The sequence below is a fragment of the Staurois parvus genome, unplaced genomic scaffold, assembly GCF_062004578.1.
Source record: "Staurois parvus isolate SC_StPar_1 unplaced genomic scaffold, SC_StPar_1.0 ptg000332l, whole genome shotgun sequence".
Lineage (NCBI taxonomy): Eukaryota > Metazoa > Chordata > Amphibia > Anura > Ranidae > Staurois > Staurois parvus.
The window spans coordinates 707,299-728,881 of NW_028318128.1; the positions used below are offsets into that span (position 1 = coordinate 707,299).

Genomic DNA, 21,583 nt, shown 5'->3' on the forward strand with positions numbered 1-21,583 from the left:
GCTAATAGGTGAAATTACTTAAAATATATTAAAAATATCAATTAAAGTAGAACTAAAGGCAAAACTTTTTCCTGATGCCAAGATGGCAGCATACATGTGATATAGCTCTGCCCCTATATCCACCCACAGGAGCTGTGTATATCTATAAAAGTCTGACTGAAAGCAACCTCCCCCTTTCTCCTTTTTCTCCTCAAGATCTACACCTGCAAGACCTTGATGATGCAATAAGTACCTGCCGACTGAGTTGGAGTCCATCTGGGTTCAGGCTCTCCCAGGTGCAGTCCTGCATCTTAGGTTGCTAAATGCACCAACAAGGTGAGGATCCCCTTCTGGTTGTCTTTTGGGGCTGAGGAGTTCTCTAACCAGAGATGTCAGAACCTCATGTGCTGCACCTGAGCTGGTGTTTGTTTGCTGCAGTCCATGCTGCATGTATTTCTCTGCACACCTGAGCAGTATCATGGTGCTGGAGTTAGTGATGCCTTTTTTCTTTTCTCCCACAGGTTAGTGCTATCCCTGTTTATCTTCCTCCCTTGCCTCTACCTTCATTAGATTTTGTCATTTTTCCTTTGTGAGAGTGATTTGAGGGTTTTTTTTTGTCAGCAGTTTTTACCTTTCATTTGTAATCAGCGTGTGTACATGATCTAGTACGTGGTTTGTGGCTGTGTCCTGTCTCATGGCTGGCTATGGCATCCACACATACACTGTGCAGAGGGCCTCTTGTGGTGACCAACTTTGTTAAGGCATGTCCAGACTCACGCTTGTGTGAGGTGGGTTTGTACCAGAAACATCTTCTGTTTTTCCTTGCTTATGCTGCAGATGAATGGGGGGAATGATATAGACACATGTCTATGATCTGTTTGCTTCTTTTTCTGAGTCTTTCATTTTACTTTCTGCGCAGTGCTGACATCCTTTCTCCACCATGAGCCTTCTGCCACATAACCAAGACCTCCATGTGTTCCGGTAGGGACCATCAGTGTGGTAAGTAAGAAGAGGAAAAAGAGTGCCTTTCCATGAGTGCGGCTTTCATCTTCTGGTACAACCTAGCTCACTCTCGCTTAAAGTCAAGCTAAAATAGTGTCGCCATGGTATGACGAGTCCAGTGGCTCTTCCAGCCCAGCAGTTCTCACCCAGGATGCACATAAAGTTCCCAGTGAGTGCTGGCATCTCTGCTTCCCTGAGCTCTAAGTGTGACAAAGGGTAAAAAGTGCTGAGCCTGTGGCGTGGACCTAATACCAGACTAACATGTCTGATGATATTGCCACTGAAACCTCTCTAGGGACAAAAGAGGCTGGGAGCCAGCAAATCATGGTCCTTCATGGCCAAATAGTTAATGATCCTTTGACTTCTCCAACCACTTATGCCAGCAGACTACGAGCACAACGTCAAGGATGCAGCTCTGCACAGGAGTACAGGACACCACAGTTAGCCCTCCTTACCAAAGAGGCCCCAAGCCCATCATAGCCATCTGGAGGTACCTTTATCCAAGCCTTTCAGTTTTGCCTTGCACTTGGAAGAAGGTGAAACATCCTCCTTGAAAAGGCTTAGCAGGGTTCAAGTGTCTTTTGGGTCCAGTCATTCATTAGGGTAGCAGGCCATGAATGGGATGACCCAGATGTCTGCCTTTCGAAGTCAGAACATACTTCACATTTTCAAGGCACAGCCTTCTATTCTTCCTGATGAATGGAAGGATGATGAGGTTGTTTTAAGAGGAGTGGCAATAGTGGTATGAAGTTTTTCATTAGTAAGCAGCTGCAAAATGATACCCTATCCAGGAGGAAAATGCCACTTCTCTGTTGAAGATAACAGCACTGTCACATGCTAACGCCAGGGCCATCTTTAAAATTGATTGGACCCTGGGCAAACATTTGTTTTGGGCCCCTGCTAGCTGCAAGTGCTTCAAGCTACAGAGTCCTACATCTTCTTTCTTCAGAACAAGTTGGGGCCTATGCCCCTCAAGCACCTTTGTCCCTAAGTGGCTTCAGTTTTCATCTTAAAAATTTGGTGATTCCATCCTTTATGGCACAGATGGTACCTAACCTACACAGGCTGGATGTACCAGGTATCTAAGATGCTTTCAAGCTGTTTAAATCCTCTGGGAGGCTGTTCGTGTTTCCATTAGGCAAATTCAGGGGAGGAAGCTGCAGCAAATCTTGTCATCTTGGAGTGTCAAGGTCATCCTGAAAACATGTGCAGCCAGGTCCATCTCTACATTCAGGGCAGCGCAAGCAAAATGTCTAAAACCTTTTGCATAGCAGCGGGCTAGTTACCACAGTACACCTGTCTCAGGCACTCAGGAAGATCCAAAGGCTTATACGTCAATGGACTTCAACAGAATGGTAGTCTTCCATGTCCATTGTAATGCAGTTTGAATATACAGTTTTTAGCGTTCTCTGTTTAGCTAGTTGTTTATCACATGTATGCTGCCATGTTGGGGTCAGGAAAATGGAAAATTGTATTATACTTACCGTAATTTTCCTTTCCTGACGCCAATCCATGGCAGCATACGAACCCTCCCTTGTTTGATCTTGATTGTACAGAGAATGAGGGAGGTTGCTCTGTCAGACATTTATAGATATACACAGGTCCTGTGGGTGGCTATAGGGGCGGAGCTATAGCACATGTATGCTGCCGTGGATTGGCGTCAGGAAAGGAAAATTACGGTAAGTATGATACAATTTTCTGTTTTTTTTTTTTTCATTTTGGATAGAGTAAGGGAGGGTTATAACCCCTGTGAGATTTTTATTTCTGCCATCTGTATTCCATTGTAGAGATTTTCCTTCACTTCCTGTCCCATAGCCAAAAAGGAAGTGAGAGAAAATTCCTACAAATTAAGGGAATTCTTTAGGGACCTCTAGGTCACCAGAATTAGTGCCCCAATGGAAGATTTCCCCTCCTATACTTTTCAGGGGACAACCCAAAATTTTGGATTTTCTTTTACTTTCACTTTCAATGAGAATGGTAAACAGGACAAATTGAGAGGGTGAATCTCCTTAACCACTTGCCCTCCTGAGGATCTACCCCCCTTAATGACCAGGTCATATTTTGCATTACGGCGCTGCATTAATTTAACTGACAATTGCACGGTCATGCAACGCTGCACCCAAATTAAATTTACGTCCTATTTTCCCACTAATTGAGCTTTCTTTTGGTGGTAATTTGATTGCCTGTGCAGTTTTTATCTTTTGCACTGTAAGCAAAACAAAAATGACAATTTTGAGAAAATAACATTTTGGACTTTTTGCTATTAAACATGTTCAGTACAAAAATCAAAAAAATCAAATTTCGGCATAGATTTAGGTCAAAATGTTTTCTGCTACATATGTTTGCTTTAAAAAAAATTCCAATACGTGTAAATTAATTGGTTTACGTGAAAGTTATAGCAAATGGCGGTATAGATAATGGGATTTTTTTTTCTACTAGTAATGGTGGTGATCAGTGACTTTTAGCGGGACTGTGTCAAGACCCGGTGACTGAAATCTGCAGCCCTACCCGGAAATGAAAAATCACATATATATATACGTGATTTTGAGCACAGGTGCCGCCCTGTAGCAGTATATCTGCTATAGGGAAGTCCTTAAGTGGTTAATGAGCCAGTTTAAGATAACAATAGGACATGAGACAACAAAACAAAAAAAATTTTTGCCTTTTAGTTATGCTTTAAAAGTTCTGGAAATATCTAAAACTGGCCAGAGAAAGCATATCTGGTTAAAACATTAAAACACAGGGCAGTGGAAACTTTACTTCCTACATACTTCCTAGGCGTATGGACCTACAGCACTGCTTCCAGTTGTCCACGTCTGTACGGACCTGACATTTCTTTTTCTGCTACAAGCTCATGGTCACTCCAGTGACCATCAACCTATAGCAGAACTGTTCAATGGACACTTCTGAACAAAACAATAGCTCTGATTAGTGGCTACCAAGCCGCTGATCAGAGCTATTAACCTAAATGTGACATTCCCCTGCCCCCTTCAACCGCTGCTTCCTGCCTGTCACCTACCACTTGCTGTTCCTCCACATCCCATTCTGCACTGGCCACTAAAGTGTTCCCTCACTGTACACCTTCCTCTATCACTGATTACACCCACCCCCAGCACCAGCCACACCCCCCCCTCCAGCACTGATCTCCTGTGGCTTGATGCAATTGACAGCTTCCTCCGCTGCCTCTCCCGCTGGCAACTGCATCCAGCCACAACGCACAAAATTTGAAAAAAATCCCCCAAATAATGCCCCTGCTGTGACTCCCACTCCCTTCAGTGTCCCTCCCTCCTCACCAATTCCCAGCAGCCCCATCCATGTAGCTCTGCTAACAAACTAAAAAAATCCCAGCGCCAATCAAAGAAAGTATACAATTATGCAGCTGTGCACCAGTGAAAACCACCAATAATAAATAACACAAAAAACAGAATGTAGCTCTGCTGGCCAGCTCTGATATACGTGAGATATGTGAGTGTCAGGATGGAGAGCCCACTTTCTTTCCTGAATAAACAGAGTGATTGGTACCGATCATTCCTTACTGACATATAGTAAACAGTGTGTTTACTATACTTCAGTTTGTGAATGGATAGGAGTCTCTACAGACTCCTATCTCATTCACCCACAGTGCAGATGAAGCTGCAGAGAAAGTGGCTGTCTTCAGTTCTGATTAGACCCCTGATGTCTTTCTCAAGCCCCCTTCCTGTCAGTTTTCTTAAGCAGACCTGATCGAACCCTCCATTATCCTCTATAGAGTGGCAGATGTAAATGAACTTATGTCCATTTACACCCGCCTATATTCAATCCACTAAAACTGATTCATTCCCCATCTGTCTAGTGGATCAAATGGCAGTCAGGTGTAAACGGATAGGCGGTCCACTTACATCCAACCACCCACAGAGGACAGCAGGCTGTGCTTGTGTCTGCTCTGAATAAGCAGAGCGGACATAGACCAGCCATCCGCTTGCTCAGCAGGGATTAGCAGACAGAGTCCCTGCTAGGCAAGCAAACTCCTGGCGGAGCCCAACCCACGTAGAAGGGGCTTAAGGGTAGATTTAGGCATGTGTCTAAATCTCCCTTGCCTCTAAAGTCTGATCTGCATTCAGCAGATGCTCCAGAGGCTACTGACAGGCAGTGAGAAAGCAATGCGCTGCTTCCTCACCACCTGTTTTAACCCCATTTTTGCCGACAAATGCACCACAATCGTGTGTATTGCACATGGTTACGGGGCATTTGCGCTTCCCCGTTGACTTTACTGTATAGCAAGCGGCAGGCAGCATCGCTACAAGTTGGGTCAACTTTGCAGCGGGCGCAAAGTGAAGCATTGCAGCCGCAGCTTGCAAACACTACTGTCCGCTGCCTATTGTACCTTAACCTCCCTAGCGCTCTGATTATGTCCATATTTCTGTGCTCAAAGCGGTACATTTTTTTGCATGGAAATATGTTGTTTTTTTTATTGTAGGCCTGTAATTTTTAGGAATAACTCACTGAAACTTTTCCAAACAAGAGTCTAGTAAACATCCCGGGTATGTTAAAATTTGAAACACGAAATCATAAATTATAAAGTAATAAATAATCATAAAAAATCAATAATATAATAATACATTTAATTCAATAATGTAATCAAACCAAAAACACTGAAATTTGAAATAGAGCACCAGTTCGCACATCACTGAGCAAAGTCGCAAAATCGTTTTCAGTGTCTGATGACGAATTTCCCCACGAATCATTATCACTCAATTCTGCAAGTAGTTCTAATATACTATCGCTGTTCTCTAGCTGGTCTAAAACCACTTTTGACCTAAAGGGACTCTTTTTGGACGCCATGGACATTTCTCAGTTTTAAGGCAGAAAGAACAGTAAAAATGCAGGCAGGGCACAGGACAAAGCACTCGGGACAAAATGTATGTGAAATGGTTTGATACAGTAATGTTTTACTATGTGATTTTAGTGTATTTAGTGAATGTCACTTTTAAAATTTTAAAATTTCCTTCTAGTTCCGTCCTCGTACATCCTGATGTCGCAGGGAACTGAACCCGGAAGACAAATGCCGGCATCGGCCGGAGGACATTGCCAGGGACACTGCAGGGGGGACATCGTGGGAGCGCAGGACAAGGTAAGTGCAGAAGAGATCCCGGAGCAGCGCTGCAGGGTATTCCTGAGTGTAGCTCGGGCTTACCGCTTGTGGTGCTGAAACTTTACCCCGAGCTACACTCGGGAATACCGCCAGGGATGTTAAGGGAGGACAGTTGGCAGGTGGCAAAAACGCAGCTCAACAGTACATTTTTCCCACCCCCCAACCACAAGTCTATTCAAGGCTTAAGACCTCGTTCACGAGGGGAATACTGCAGTGAGTGTTTAGCTGCATAAGGATGCACAGGTTTTCCATGCATCCCCATATAGGCAGTCTCATCATTGTCAATTGGGACACAGCAGCTGCACAGGAATGCACAGATGTTCCATGCATTCCTGTGCAGGCAGTCCCATTCCTGTCAACTGGGGTGCAGCAGCTGCATGGACACATAACATCCATGTGGTTGCATGTCCGTGAACTCACGCTGTCATTTTGGGCCATGCACCTACACCCACACAGATGTTAGATCTGTCCTTGCATTCCAACTGACATTAATGGGACTGCCTGCACAATTGTGCATCCCCGTGAAGGTAAATATGGTCCTCCATACAGCCCTCCATGGGCATATGTTGTAGTACACCCATGTGAACGAGACTTTAGTAGGAATTTAGCAAGAATTTTGTAAGTTATGTTGTGTTTATGTGTGCTATTATGTGTGAGTTAAATAGTGATTTAATAAACATTTGCCATGCGCAACTACTGTGAGGCATAAAAAAGCAGTAGCACCTTCTTTTTTTTTTTTGCTGGTCATGTGCAGGTCATGTGCTTTCAGAAAATATATGGTTTGGGGGGTCTTTAATAACCTCTGAAAGCTGTAAGTGAAAAATAAAAATCTTCAGTTTTTTTATAGAGCTGGTTATTTACAGTTTAGCGTACGTTCGATTTTCACAATTTCGCAAAAAAGGTGCAATTTAGAATTTACAAATATTTGCTATTTATTAATTCAATACAAGTTAAACTTTTATATTTAGTAGGAATTTAGCAGGAACTCTGTAAAATGTGCTGTGTTTAAAATCATTAGCAGATTCAGTGTATATTTAGCAAAAATATTGTTTTGAAAAAACATTTATGCAAATATCATGGGGTACTAAAAACCAGTAGCACCTTCTTTTTATTCTACTGGTCATATGCTTTCAGAAAATATATGGTTTGGGGGATCTTTTACAAACTCTCAAAGCTGTAATTGAAAAATAAAAAAGCAATGCAAAAATGGTCTGGCCACCTGAGTTTAAAAGTGGAGCACAGGGCCTGGCAGAGAAAGAAGAACCAGCAAACACAAATGCTCCTGCGCTTGGGGATGGACTCGATGCAGGCTACAACCACATTAAGAATGTCCTGGAACATGCACACTTTGCTGCCCTCAAATGGACCGGGGGAATCCAAATATACTGAATGGGGAAAGAACAAAGAGAGGGCGCACAGGCCTAGTGCATTACCATAAAAAATGTTTAATAAAAAATAAAGTAGGTGTTGTACTCACAAACGACAATATAGTCAAGGCACATCATAAAAGAACAGCTGGGTCAACACCGCGCTGAGTAACAGTCCACAATAGGGAGTTTAGACATCCAAAAGACTGACGCGTTTCGAGGACTTGCCTCTTCCTCAGAGGGCTCTGAGGAAGAGGCAAGTCCTCGAAACGCGTCAGCCTTTTGGATGTCTAAACTCCCTATTGCGGACTGTTACTCAGCGCGGTGTTGACCCAGCTGTTCTTTTATGGTGTGCCTTGACTATATTGTCGTTTGTGAGTACAACACCTACTTTATTTTTTATTAAACATTTTTTATGGTAATGCACTAGGCCTGTGCGCCCTCCCCCTGGCAGAGAAAGGGTTAATAGGGTACCAACCAAAAACATACTTATGTAAAGGTGAGCTTGAGAGATAAACCAAAGCAAACCAGTAGGCACTTGAGAAATATGATTCTATATTACACTATATTCATATTTACATTTTTTGCAGGAAAATGGTCTCATCAGTTATCTACTATTGCGGTGGGCACTTCTGGACATTGCTGCTGAGATATCCAGCTTCCTGGAGGCTTGAAACATGGAAAATGGTGGTAGGTATAAAGTTCTATCTATTTATGACTTTATGTACTATGTTATCTGCTCTAGATGATAGAAAGCAACTGTTGTGGTGCATTTACCAATGAAAGTGGGCCTATCCTTAAACCTATGGATAAAGCAGGACATGTATAGGTAGATGACTTGCAGTGTCCTTTATGATTTCACCATGGGTAGACTGTGGGATATGCACACTGACAGTCACATTACCTTTTCTCCTTTACAAAAAAAAAACAATTAAAAACATTCCCTATTGTCCAGAGATTTCCCATGAAGTTGTGAAATTACTCTGCTTAATATTGAGCACTTTAGGCCAGCCATTCTTAACCAGGGTTCCATGGAGGCTTCCTCCAGAGTTTGCTAGGGGTTCTTTGAACTGTGGGTGATTCCACCCCCCTTCCTTTTAATGGTGCCTGCCTAGTTCCAGGACTAATGCCACTAAGCCAGTAGCATGACACCAAATCTCTTTTTAGCTGTCTGTAAGGGTGGCGTTCTGACCACCACTGTAAGGATTACATTCTTTCTACTGACCACCAATGTAGAGGACATTTTTGCCATTGAGCCCCCAGTGAATTGGTTTGTGTAAGTGTTCCTTGAGACTATGAAATTATTTTAGGCGTTCTTCAAGGGTACAAAGTTTGAGAAAGGCTGCTTTAGACCATCAGAAGCATTTTTTTTAACTCCTAGGAATCCAATACAAGGCCTATTCCTTACTAAATCATTACAGTCATTCCTAGATCTGATGAGCGCTTTTTGTGTCAGTCATATTAGTAGGGGCAGACATCAGGAGGGGAGGATGCAAAATCAGCTTGTCCATCAATAAAACTGGAGTGAATCAATCCTCACATACAGCTGTCTATGCTGGACAGTCAATATTTTTTTCTGCCCCAGTACTACAACTTGAAATCTTTAGCCATTTAAGCTTAACCCTTTTTCTGACAGATGCCGTATTTTCAACACTGTGAAAACATTGTGTTAAAAATTAGCTCACAATGAAGGGTTAATTTTTTGCTTCCAAATTTACAAATGGGATAATTCTTTTGATGAAAGGGAATTCAGACTGAATGTCAAATTGTGGATTGTTGTAAATGAAATGTAAATGACATTTTCATTTTTTGAAATATTCATCCAATACTTGCCAAAAAGCAGAGCCAACGTAAAGACGAAAATCAGAATGACATGTAAATATCTTAGAAGATTTAGGAAATCCGATTTGATTACTATGGATTACTGCACTATGAACATCATCAATCTTGTTTATATTGCCTTGTAAATGAAGATGTTAGTTGCTCAATATATAGCTTAACAGCATCACAACAATACCAGTTTTACAGTTTCTCTTCAGGTATATTTTGTCATTGAAGACAGATCTTGCTGACTGGCATCTCTTTAATAATGATGTGGCTCTGTTTGTTTAGATCCAGTGGGTAGGAGAGAGCAGGTGGATGTGTGGTTGTGTAGTAGTTAAAGGGGGAGGCTGTAAAGAGAGAGCGCAGGGATGATGGGGGAGGGAGCCAGAGCAATGACGTGCTGCCTCTAGCATTCTCTCCTCTGACTGTTCAGCAGCCAGTCTCATCTCCTTTTCTGCAGTGGCAAAGGATACCCACCCACTTAGAGAAAATCCTTATCTAAACTCACAATTTGCCCCCACCCACAGTCTACCCCTATTCCTCATCTACCCATATTCTGCTTTTTCCTCTGATCCCACCAGCATGGCTGAGACCACCAAAACCCATGTTATTCTGCTGGCCTGCGGCAGCTTCAATCCCGTCACAAAAGGACATATCCAGATGTTTGGTGAGTCAACTCACTGACACCTTTACCTGTTTGTTTAGCCTAATGTGTATCCTGGAAATCCCTCTTTTGATCCATGATAGGATCTTCCATCCTCATCTTCTCATTCTGTTCTCCTCTAACTCATTTCATCCAACCTTCTACCTATTAGATTTCCATCTCTTCTGTCCATCAGCCCTGCTGATCTGATTTTTTTTATTGCGTTTGCCTTGTTGGCATTGCTCCATAATGGAGAATGCGGTTAAGAGACCCCCCTCCTCACATGCTATAGGAGAGGGGACTGTACTAGTACTAGTGGCCTGTAAGATTATAAGAAGGGCTTTGTAAACATATATTGTATTGCCCATTTTGTCTGTCATGGTATTAATATACTTTTTACAGTTGTGTTCAAAGAAAAAAAATCATTTTTATTTAATGCATCATATAAGCATTAATGGTTGTATCTGTGTTTCCAAGGTAGACATGATGTAAAGGAAGCTATTCTGTGCAGTGATAAATTTATGCATAATTACCATTCACAACAAAGAGGTCTCATAGCCAGGGGAGGGGGAGACTTTAGGAGGGTGAGAATTGTTCGATTATTCACGGGTCTTTCAATGGAATGATGGCATTCAGTGTGTATCTAAATGCGTATTATTTCAGCAACATTATTTTAATTTTATGAAAATGATTCTATCATACCATAACAATGTACTATATATACCTACAATTTTGCACTGAAATATCATTGGGACATAAATAAACTGTTTAGTTTGTTCAACAACCCAAAAGCCACTGCTTGATATGTGTTGAATTGTAGTCATGGCTGCTGCATATCGTAAAGGACTGCTGCTGAATATAATTTAAGAGTTGTCCTGGTAAATGTTGTGCCCTGGTTTTCAATACTGATAAGTTGCACTATAAAATGTATCTCTCAACAGGATAAAATCTCATCACTTTATTTATTTTCTTTGGTGACAGTTTGGATGTTTCCCTATTGAAGTGCAACACATGAAATGTAAAAACAGACTATCAATTTTTTTTAAACCCATTCATAACAGGGCACAAAGTGCTTCTCTAGCACTGCATTGGGTGTTATGGGCTTAGAATTAACTGATGTTTGTATCTGGAAATTATTTGAAAATGTTGGCATTAGAGATGGGGCTTGGTTCTACTGCTACTATGGGTGTGCAGTGGATCCAGTTTGTTCAAAATTCATGGCTCTGACAAATGTGGAAATTTACCAGACCGAATTCCTTGTAACTATAATCCACTGGCTTTTGAACTTAGGTCAGCTAACTTAGAAGGGCCAATAAAGGGGGCTTTATTAAGTGCCAGCCCACTCACTATAAAAGGGTAGGCTCCCAGCAGCCATCTGTTAATGTGTGCTGGAGTAATTTAGAGTGAGCTGACTGTGTAGGAAGTTAGTTGCTATACTGTATTTCACTAAATTACTGTGGACTGCAGTGTGGTGGGCTACATATTCTTGTGTACCTCCACCCCCCATGTTCTCTGTCTAGAGACTCATATTTTTTTTTGTTTGCTTGGTTAAACAAAAAAATTGGGTGATAGTTTAGCGTTTTGGTTTTTTTTTGGATTTTGGGGTCTGCAGCATACTACACTTGTTGACACAGACAAAGCTGCTCTTTTTTTGCAGTACATCGCAGTACATCACCAAATACTTGTGTGGTAAAGTAGTATGCTCTAAATTACCACATACTTATACCTCCTGCTATTAAATTTAGGCAATGTGTATAATTACAATAGTCAGGCAGGCCTAAAATGAGAGGCGAAGGTTCTGCATGTGGAGGAAGCAAGGGGTAAGCAGGTTCTGCAGGACATGGTGTTGGTCAGGCTGCACTATCTAGAGGCCAGGCATGCCAGCCTTTTCTGTCTCCTACACCTACATGATGTACTGGAGCTTGCTCTGCAGCCGAGGCCTTTAGCAAAGATTAAGATTTTGTTATGGATTGCAAAATCAGCATTTCCTAAACAGTATTGACTAGCTCACATTCATTAACACAAATCAATATTGGATTACCAATGACTACAAAACCCCTGCAGATGATGCTACAGGTTAAGCTTTTAATTGTCACTTACACCCCCCCATCAAACAAAAAAATTATACCTGTCACCATTACAGCTCTTGCCACCTCTCCTGCCCTATGCAGGTGCTCCAGTGACACACAATGTTTCAGTAGCTGGACTTCAGCTGTCAAATGTCTATTGTTTGCTGCAGGGAAAATACAGTATTCTACAATTTAAGTTTGATGCCTATTCTGTTGCTCCAACACTCAAAAATATTTTGTCTATTGTCTTTCAGATAATAAATGCTAATGTTTATTTTCAGATAAAACCTGCCTCGTCTCTCCCTCTTATATTGCAGTCTAACCAAGCTGCTCATATACTGTCCAGCTACTGAACAATATTTGTGGCTATTGTCTTCCATATAATACACTCTTATTCTCTAATTTTTTGCAAGATAAAAGCTGGCTTGTCTCTATTTATTGCATACTAACCTGGCACTAGCCTCTTTTCCTCAAACACACTTTTTTATTTTTAATAATTGGGGAAATGGGGAGGGGGTCAGGGAATGTAAGGTTGTGGTTTTGAAGTTTTTTTTTGTGCACTCTGTTTTGATGTGTTAAACTTTTAGGACAATGCAGTGTGGCACTGCGAAACAAATAAGCTCACATACTATACTATTATACTGTTTTTTGCCACTGGCCAATTTCTGTGAAGTTAAAGCCTTTTCTTTAGCTTTTAAATCTGTGTCGCTGCTATTTCTATTGGTCTACTGACAAAAAATCAGGGGATGCAGCCAAAAATATCTGAAAAATCCTTTATTGTAAAAGTAAAATAATTAAATACAAGTTAAATGTAAAAGTTTAAAAATAAATAGAAAATCGTACTGTTCTGTAACACCACATACTACTTAAAGGCATGTCTCAAACTTGAAATTAAAGTGTTACTAAACCCAGGACCCTGCATTCACTATAACTGGTCTTCCACAGTACACAGAACACAGAAATGCAATTTGTTTAGTAGATATAAACTGCTAATTACCTTTTCTCATCAGCAGTTAGAGCAGTCTTGTGACTTCTATCAGTGTCCAGCAGAGCACTGGTTAAAGCTTGTAGGAAGAGTTTTCATTCTTCTCTGTTTGTCCTATGAGGCTTCAGAACTGCTGACCCTCTGTCTGGACAGTGCTGATTGGCCCTGTGCTGATTACATGCACTCTCCAAAGAAGAAAAAAAAAAACGTTCTAACAATACAAACAGAGCATGTGCAGCTTTCCCCCAAGGCTCTGTTCTATCAGCAGATGGATTGGGGACAGTAGAAGGGGAGGATCAGAAAAGACAGGATCAAACATCCTTTTTACTCAATGCGAAGGATTAACCCCTTAGATTCCACAGTGAGTATAACAAGCATGCTTTACTGCATATACAGACTGATTTTACTGTTGTGGGTTTAGTAACACTTTTAAAAGCAATTTATTCATTATTACAGGTATTTATATAGCACTGACAATTTATGCAACCTTTTACATACTGTATATTGTAATATTCACATCAGTCCCTGTCCTTGGGGAGCTTACAGTCCATACACATACGCGGGCCAATTTAGACAGGAGACAATTACCTACCAGCATGTCTTTGAAGTGTGGGAAGAAACCGGAGTTCCCAGAGGAAACACAAAAGGAGAACATTATGATTTTTTTTTCCATGCATGCGATTTAAAAAAAATGTTTTGCTTTATTAAATGTTCCCCACGGCAGTGCCCAGCTCTCCATGCCCTTTTTTGAAAACTGCATTTCTAATAGCCTTGAAAATGGCCAGGAATTATAATCAGGATTCACTCCACATAGACTTGAGATTCACTGTAAAAGTGGAACTAAAGCTTAATACTCACCTTTCCTCCAATGGTCCCTGTCTCTTGCTGGTGCCCGCATCTTCTTCTGTGTAGAGGTTTTTGGATATCTTCATTGGCTGGCGTGGAATGATATCACTTCTGAGCATGCACAGTAGTTAGCCATCCAATACATAGGGAATGAGCTAGTTACTGTAAACTGAGCTGTGCATGCGCAGCTCAATTTACTTTCTGGGGAACAGTAAATATCAAAATTGTGCCGCGCTTCACTTAAAATTTCTAAATATAAATAATAAGTACATCCAAGTGCTTCTATTAATAATACGTGTCAAAATAATATATAGATAAAATTATAATGAATGAATCAACCAATATCAATTTCCAAAAGCAATGTCCATATACATGTAAAAAAAAAGTAAAAAAAGTTCATATATATACTTCTTCAAACGTGCATAGTTCACTTAGAATGAAATAAATATCCCGTGCTTCTTAATTTTTTGTGTGATAAAAAAACTTGTGCTCTCACCTCAAGTATATGAACAAACCGTTAAGTGAGGTCATATAACGCTTGTGTCCCTTTATAAATGGGCCAAAGTATGGATGGGATCGTATCTTGCTGGTGTCATTGCCAGCTGGTGTCAGCATGGAGCCATCCAGCGTCGTGACATTAAAGCCCCTTTTAGGATTTTCACCACTGAAAAAAATCTGGAGGATACATTTTATGCACAAAACGGTTTCTATACAGGTTATATGTTAGTGCATTACTTTTATTAATAAAACGGTTTTAAAAGGATAAAACACTATGATTTGATTATTCTTCTATATTAACCATTGTGGAAGGAGAGCCTATCGATTGAGTGAAGGAGGATCTCAAACAGAGATACCATCCCATTCATACTTTGGCCCATTTAAAGGGACACAAGCGCTATATGACCTCACTTAGCGGTTTGGTCATACACTTGAGGTGAGAGCACAACCGGTGGGGGAGCACACTAATGCAATTTTTTTTTTCACACAAAAAATCATATAAGAAGCAAGGGATATTTATTTTATTCTAAGTGAACTATGCACATTTGAAGAAGTATATATACGGACCTTTTTTTTACTTTTTTTGACATGTATATGGACATTGCTTTTGGAAATTGATATTGGTTAATTAATTCATTCTAATTTATCTATATATTTTTTTGACACATATTATTAATAGAAGCACTTGGATGTACATATTATTTATATTTAGTAATTTTAAGTGAAGCGCGGCACAATTTTGATATTTAGTACTGGTTTGACACACTAGTATGAGTATGTGTTAGGTGCAGGCAATTCACAATCAGCACTTAGAAGCATTCATCACTCACATAGCAGTTCACAAGCTTTCACTTTTTAGGTAACAGCAGTGCTTTAGTTCTGCATTAAGTTTGTGTTTTGCAAATTTTTAACAGGATTCATCAAACCCCCTGCCAATCAGCTGGGGCAGATTATCTGATTCCTAGTTGTAAAAGATGTCTTTTGGCTACAGAATTCCTCTTCATTTACCTTACTGAAATGTGTGCGATATAGAGACAGAATAAAAACTTGCCGACTTGTAATACATAATATACAGTAGCTGGTAATGTTTAATTGGCTTTTTCTGACCTCAAAAAAATCTTCACACACAAAAATAAAATAACAAGCTATACCATTTACAATGGAGATTGTGCTGTGGATGAGTGTTCTGTGCAATAAAACACAGCTTAGGAAAATGGAAGGCATCAGCTGTGGCAGAATCTATAGAGAATCAAGTGTCAGTCACCGCTGTAATTAGAAGACAGGAAAAACCAGAATAACTGACGGCAATGTGTGCCAAGAGATTCTGAGGCAGATGCAGGCTCTGCATTATTAGTTTAGGTGATGGCTATTGTGATACCCTAATCTGTTACATTCACATGAGTTGTGGGGAGAGGTATTCCCCTATTATATTTTGTACTTATTATTGTAATATTACAGAAGGAATCCTAAAACAAACATCAGCCCCCTATTTCTCTGTAATAGGGTAAGTGTGCTTACGTTAATCTCTTGGGCTGATGTGCCCCTTTATAATCTTGTAGCAGGATCCCTGATATCCACCCCAGCTTTTATAAGCAATACTTTGATATATGAGATGGCAGGGGCGGCATTACTAGATGCAGCAACTGGCCTTGTTCATGCAGGAAAGTTTGGGTGGCGGACTCCAGCACTCCATTCACACGGGTGTTTTAATAACACTGGCAGCATTAGCTGTATAAAGTCACGTTAGAAATGCAAATCTTTTAGCGTTTAGCCACGTTTTTCCATGTTTGCGTTTTTTTAGAGGTTTTTTTTCCCCACACAAAAAAAATTTTTTTTTTGCTCAAGAAAAGGTAAAAAAACGCTGCTTTGTCGCGTTTTAACACATTTTCAGCGTTAGAGTGTTTATACAGCTAAAAAAACTCCTCTAGAAACCCACTAGTTCTGGGGGGGGGGGGGGGGGTTTCCAGCCAAAAAGCGCCCCTGCAAAAAAATGCTGATTAAAGCCTATGTGTGCATGGACACATAGGATAATGTGTTGGGGAGTTTACTGGCTGTAGAAAAAAACACCAAAAGTCAAAAACAGCCGCTGTAAAAACATCCAGTGTACAGGCGGTGTTCCACAGACCAACCATCCGAATAAATAGTTTCTATTATGTATCAAGTTCTTTTTAGGCCTTTACAGTTTCCTGATGTATCTGCTATCCTTATCAAAGTTATTAAAAGTGTGCTTCTTGTAATGAATTGTAAGAAAAAAAATGTGCTTCAAATGTGGTGTTTTCTTTTGGTGTATGTAAAGGAAATGGTTTTTAGTTTTGGGAAGGGTTAGACCCCCCCATCATGTTTTATTTACCCTCTGTCCCCGCTGGGGATATTCACTTTTTGTTTTGTCCTGCTGACCATTTTTATCAAGATAGAAGGTGGTAATCCTTAATTTTAGAGTTATGAGAACTGTGACAGCTGTCTAAGGTTGGAATTCCTCCCCCTTTAAAGCGGAGTTCCACTCACCCTGTCAATGAATAAAAGTCAGCAGCTACAAAAACTGTAAGTTGCTGACTTTTAAAAAACAGCCACTTACCTGTCCCTCGGTCCTGTGATGTGTCCCCCGCAGCTTGTTTCACCGGCCTTCCTGTATTCCAGGAGGCCGGCATCTTCAGTGTGGGCACCCAGCTGTGATAGCTTGCGGCTTCACAGCCGGGTACCCACTGTGCATGTGCGAGTAGCGCTGTGCTTCGTGAATGGTCCTGTAGTCTTCTGGGACCTGTCACGTGTCCCAAAAGACTACAGGAAGGGAGGGAGGACACCTTCCGTTTACGATCGCCTAGGCAATTGGACCAGAAGTGGGAATGGGTACCTGTCAAATTCAGGTACCTGCTCCCCCCCCTCAACTCCCCAAAGGTGCCAATCCTTAATGGGGAGCGAGGGAGCAGTTCTTAAAGTGGAATTTCCCCTTTTGGGTGGAGCTCTGCTTTAAGTAGATTGTGTTACTTCCTGTTGCATTTCTAGGACAGGAAGTGAAGGAAAACCTCTGCAGCAGGAAACAGACTGAAGAAATTACCATGAATGAGGTTTTGACTCTTCCCCATCTAAAACTAAAAACGTTATGACTATACATACATTTTAAGTACCCTAATACAAGGTGGTATCAAAAGGTTTAGAGACTAGGTGCCAGTGTGGTTTCCTCCCACATTCCAAAGACATGCTCGTAGGTTAATTGGCTCCTGTCTAGATTAACACTAGTATATGTATGAATGTAAGTTAGGGACCTTGGATTGTAAGCTCCTTGGGCAGGGACTGATTTGAAGGTTTTATATACAGTTGTGTTCAAAATAATAGCAGTGTGTTGAAAAAAGTGAATAAAGCTCAAAATCCTTCTAATAGCTTTTATTTCCATACACACAAATGCATTGGGAACACTAAACATTCTATTCCAAATCAAAGCATGAAGAAAAATATATCAAATTTGTGTTGTTCCTCTAAAGAAATTGAAGAAAAGTGAATATTAGACTGTTCAAAAAAATAGCAGTGTTTGTATTCTTTTTTACAATCTCAGACATTCACTATATAAACTGAAAAATGTTTGAAGATTTTGCTTTCCTTTGAATCACTTAATTAATATTTAGTTGTATAAGCACTGTTTCTGAGAACTGCTGTACATCTGTGTTGCATGGAGTCACCCAACGTCTGGCCCCTGTGAACAGGTATTCCAGCCCAGGATGATTGGACTACTTTCCACAGTTCTTCACTATTTCTTGGTTTTGCCTCAGAAACTGCATTTTTGATGTCACCCCAAAAGTTTTCTATTGGATTAAGATCTGGGAATTGGGCTGGCCACTCCATAACGTCAATCTTGTTGGTCTGGAACCAAGATGTTGCACGTTTACTGGAGTGTTTGTGGTTGCCTTGTCTTGTTGGAACACCTATTTCAAGGGCATTTCCTCTTCAGCATAAGGCAGCATGACCTCTTCAAGTATTCTGATGTATTCAAACTGATCCATGATCCCTGGTATGCGATAAATAGGTCCAACACCATAGTATGAGAAACATCCCCATATCACGATGCTTGCACAACCATGCTTCACTGTCTTCACAGTGTACTGTGGCTTGAATTCAGTGTATGGGGGTCGTCTGACAAACTGTCTCCGGCCACTAGACCCAAAAAGAACAATCTTACTTTCATCAGTTCAAAAAACGTTGCGCCATTTCTCTTTAGGCCAGTCAAAGTGCTCTTTGGCAAATTGTAACCTCTTCAGCACATGTCTTTTTTTCAACAGTGGGACTATGCGGGGGCTTCTTGCAGATAGCTTGGCTTCACATAGGCGTCTCCTAATTGTAACAGTACTCACAGGTAACTTTAGACCTTCTTTGATCTTCCTGGAGCTGATTGTTGGCTGAGTCCTTGCCATTTTGGCTATTCTTCTATCCATTCGAATGGTAGTTTTTCGCTTTCTTCCACGTCTTTCAGATTTTGGTTGCCATTTTAAACCATTTGCGATCATTTTAGCTGAGCAGCCTGTCATTTTCTGCACTTCTTTATGTTTTCCCCTCTCCAATCAACTTTTTAATCAAGGTACGCTGTTCTTCTGAACAATGTCTGGAATGACCCATTTTCCTCAGAATTTCAGAGAGAAATGCACTGTAGCCAGCATGTACAACATTTGCTGCCTTCCTTCCTTAAATAGGGGCAATAATTGCCACCTGTTTTTCAAAGAATGAATGACCTCACTAATAGAACGCCACACTGCTATTATTTTGAACATGCCCCTTTCAATTAGTGATTCAATTACACAGAATCAGCATCATGCATGTCATGACTGTTGGGTGTGTTGGATTTCTATTACTCTACTACACCTGCTAGTAAATTATTTGCCATGTAGAAATATCATTCCTACCAAAAACAGTGATTGATTAGGTTAGTGATGTCTGACTGCTATTATTTTGAACACAACTGTATGTATATATATATATATATACACATATATATAAAATGCCATTTGACCAGCTAGTCTGAACCCTTACCTTTACATGCGTGGGATATTAACAACACCTGTGTCTGTGAAGTAAGCAAGAAGGGACATTGGAGCAGTACTGTGCATTTAGTGTCCCTGGTGGGGTTTGAAGCATATATCGCCAGTACTACATGGATCTTCAAAATGCCATCCAAAATGTTTATTAAAGTGATTTACATCACTGCATTAATTTGTGATGTTTCGGGGCCACATGGAACCCCTTCATCAGGCATGTCAGCACATGCCTAATGTAGGTGTCCTGTGAGATATTAAATGTTTTAGGGGTATGTAGAATGTATTTTAGATTGCTTGTACTTATACATCTTATAAGTGATTTATTTGGAAAATTAAACATAAAAGGTTTCAGAATACTTACACACTTTTGGGAAATGATAGTTTCCCAGCACCACCCTCACACTGAGGGAGCAGAGTGTGTTCTGTGTTTGTGGTTGTATATAATCCCATGTGAAACATTTCTGTCCAGACTGTTTTTGCTGAAAACACATTTTGCTACATCATTATAACACACATAAATATTTAGCTGATTATTTGTACTCCACCTAAAAAAAACATAGTTTATTCTATTGTAAAAAAAAATACTTAGTCTTTCCATTCAACATAATAATAAGGACAGAATAGATTTCTAATTGCTAAATAATCCATCACTTTCAGTGAAATTTACTTGTCTCTGATATTTATTTGTCTCTGTATAGGCAAATACCACATTGCTTGTAGTAATACATATTGGTCTGAATGTATAATGGCCTTGAGCTGTAGTTATTGGCTTCAGGATCTTTAGATATATTCAGTTACTCTGAACATGGATTTTATTTTATGTAGTAGCACATTTCTGACTCAATTTGGAGTACAGAAATTATTAGAAGTATGTCTTAGTAAAATGTTTTGGAAATTTGAAGTATTTCTTTTTTTCATGTACGTGTGTGTGTGTGTATATTCTAGATTCTTTTGTTTGTATAAAACAGAAAAACAAGATTACAAATCACTGACAAGACCAGACTAATGATTTATAGGCATGTAGCAGTACCCTCTTGAGAGTTGCTGACGTTTTGGGTCCCCCTATAGTCCTGCACAGCCAGGCAACAAACATTTTCTCATACTTGCATTCTGGAATCAGTAAAGAGTCCTTGAGCTTGTTTTTTTTTAGGTTTTATTGGGGGTATGGGATGCCTAAGGAACAGTAAATTGAGGACAACTTCCTGGCAACTACGTACAAGTCCAAAATGGTTAAGTCTCTTCTAGGAGAGGTCTCCAGCCTCTCCTGGTGTACCACCCCAGACACCAGACAAATCCTCTTCTTTACCCAGCTGTCTGGAGGAATCCCTGGGAAAAGGGGTCCAGTGGCTGCTACTTGAATGGGTTAACAGTCCCAGGTATGGAACCAGTCAGGTTTCCCTCCTGAATGCCCCTTCTCCTTAACTGGCCTGGTCCTTTTCTTATGAACATGTTGGATTGGTGGCTGCCTTCAGGCCTTCTGTTGGGCTGGCTCCTTCCCTGGCTCCACAGGTGGTCCTCCCTTGGGGGGGGGGGGGCAGTGCCCCCTGGCTATCTAGAGAGACGTTACAGGCAAGATCTGTTTTTTTCTTTTTTTTTTTTTTTAAATACTACTCCTGTTTTGTAATATATGCTATGTGTTAATATATGTTTACAGGAATTATAGCATGTATTATTATTATTATTATTATTAACATATCTGCAATAGTTTTTTCACTAGAGTTCTGTATAATACCAGCCTACTAAAGATATATTGGCCTTTAAAGTGGTTCTAAACCTCAGACATGAAATATGAACAAAGCATTTCCCTCTATAGTGTGTACTTGTCTCAGTCCAGAGAACTAAATCACATTTCTGTCCAGTGCCTCGTTCTTCTGCTATAATCATGAGTCACTTCTGATGAGTTTTTCTGACACCAAGAGAAAATTTTGTGACAGGGAGGGCACAGTGTGTGATTGACAGTTTCAACCACTTTAAACCAAGCACTGCCCACTGGCCATGAAATGTGCCAACTCCAGCCAGAACCTTTTTTTTCACGTTGTAGATTTGCATAGAGTGGAAAATGAATTAGAACCTCATTCAGGTTTTTACTAATGTCTGTACCCCACTAGGGAGTTTTTCCCTCACTTCATATCTCTTTGACACCAGGACAAGAAATTATGGGATGACAGTAGAATAGGATAGCACTGACAAAAATATAAAACCTGCACGTTTAAAGCGA

At 40.5% G+C, this 21,583-nt stretch overlaps 1 protein-coding gene across 1 annotated transcript in view; it reads left to right on the forward strand.

Annotated features, from left to right (window-relative positions):
• The first annotated feature begins 9,685 nt into the window (after nt 1-9,685).
• NMNAT2 (nicotinamide nucleotide adenylyltransferase 2) overlaps nt 9,686-21,583 on the forward strand; it is a 110,370-nt gene continuing 98,472 nt past the window's right edge. The window contains exon 1 of the mRNA XM_089683981.1: nt 9,686-9,970. Coding sequence (XP_089540107.1) covers nt 9,886-9,970 — 85 coding nt within the window. The 5' untranslated portion in view covers nt 9,686-9,885. The remainder of the gene's footprint in view (nt 9,971-21,583) is intronic.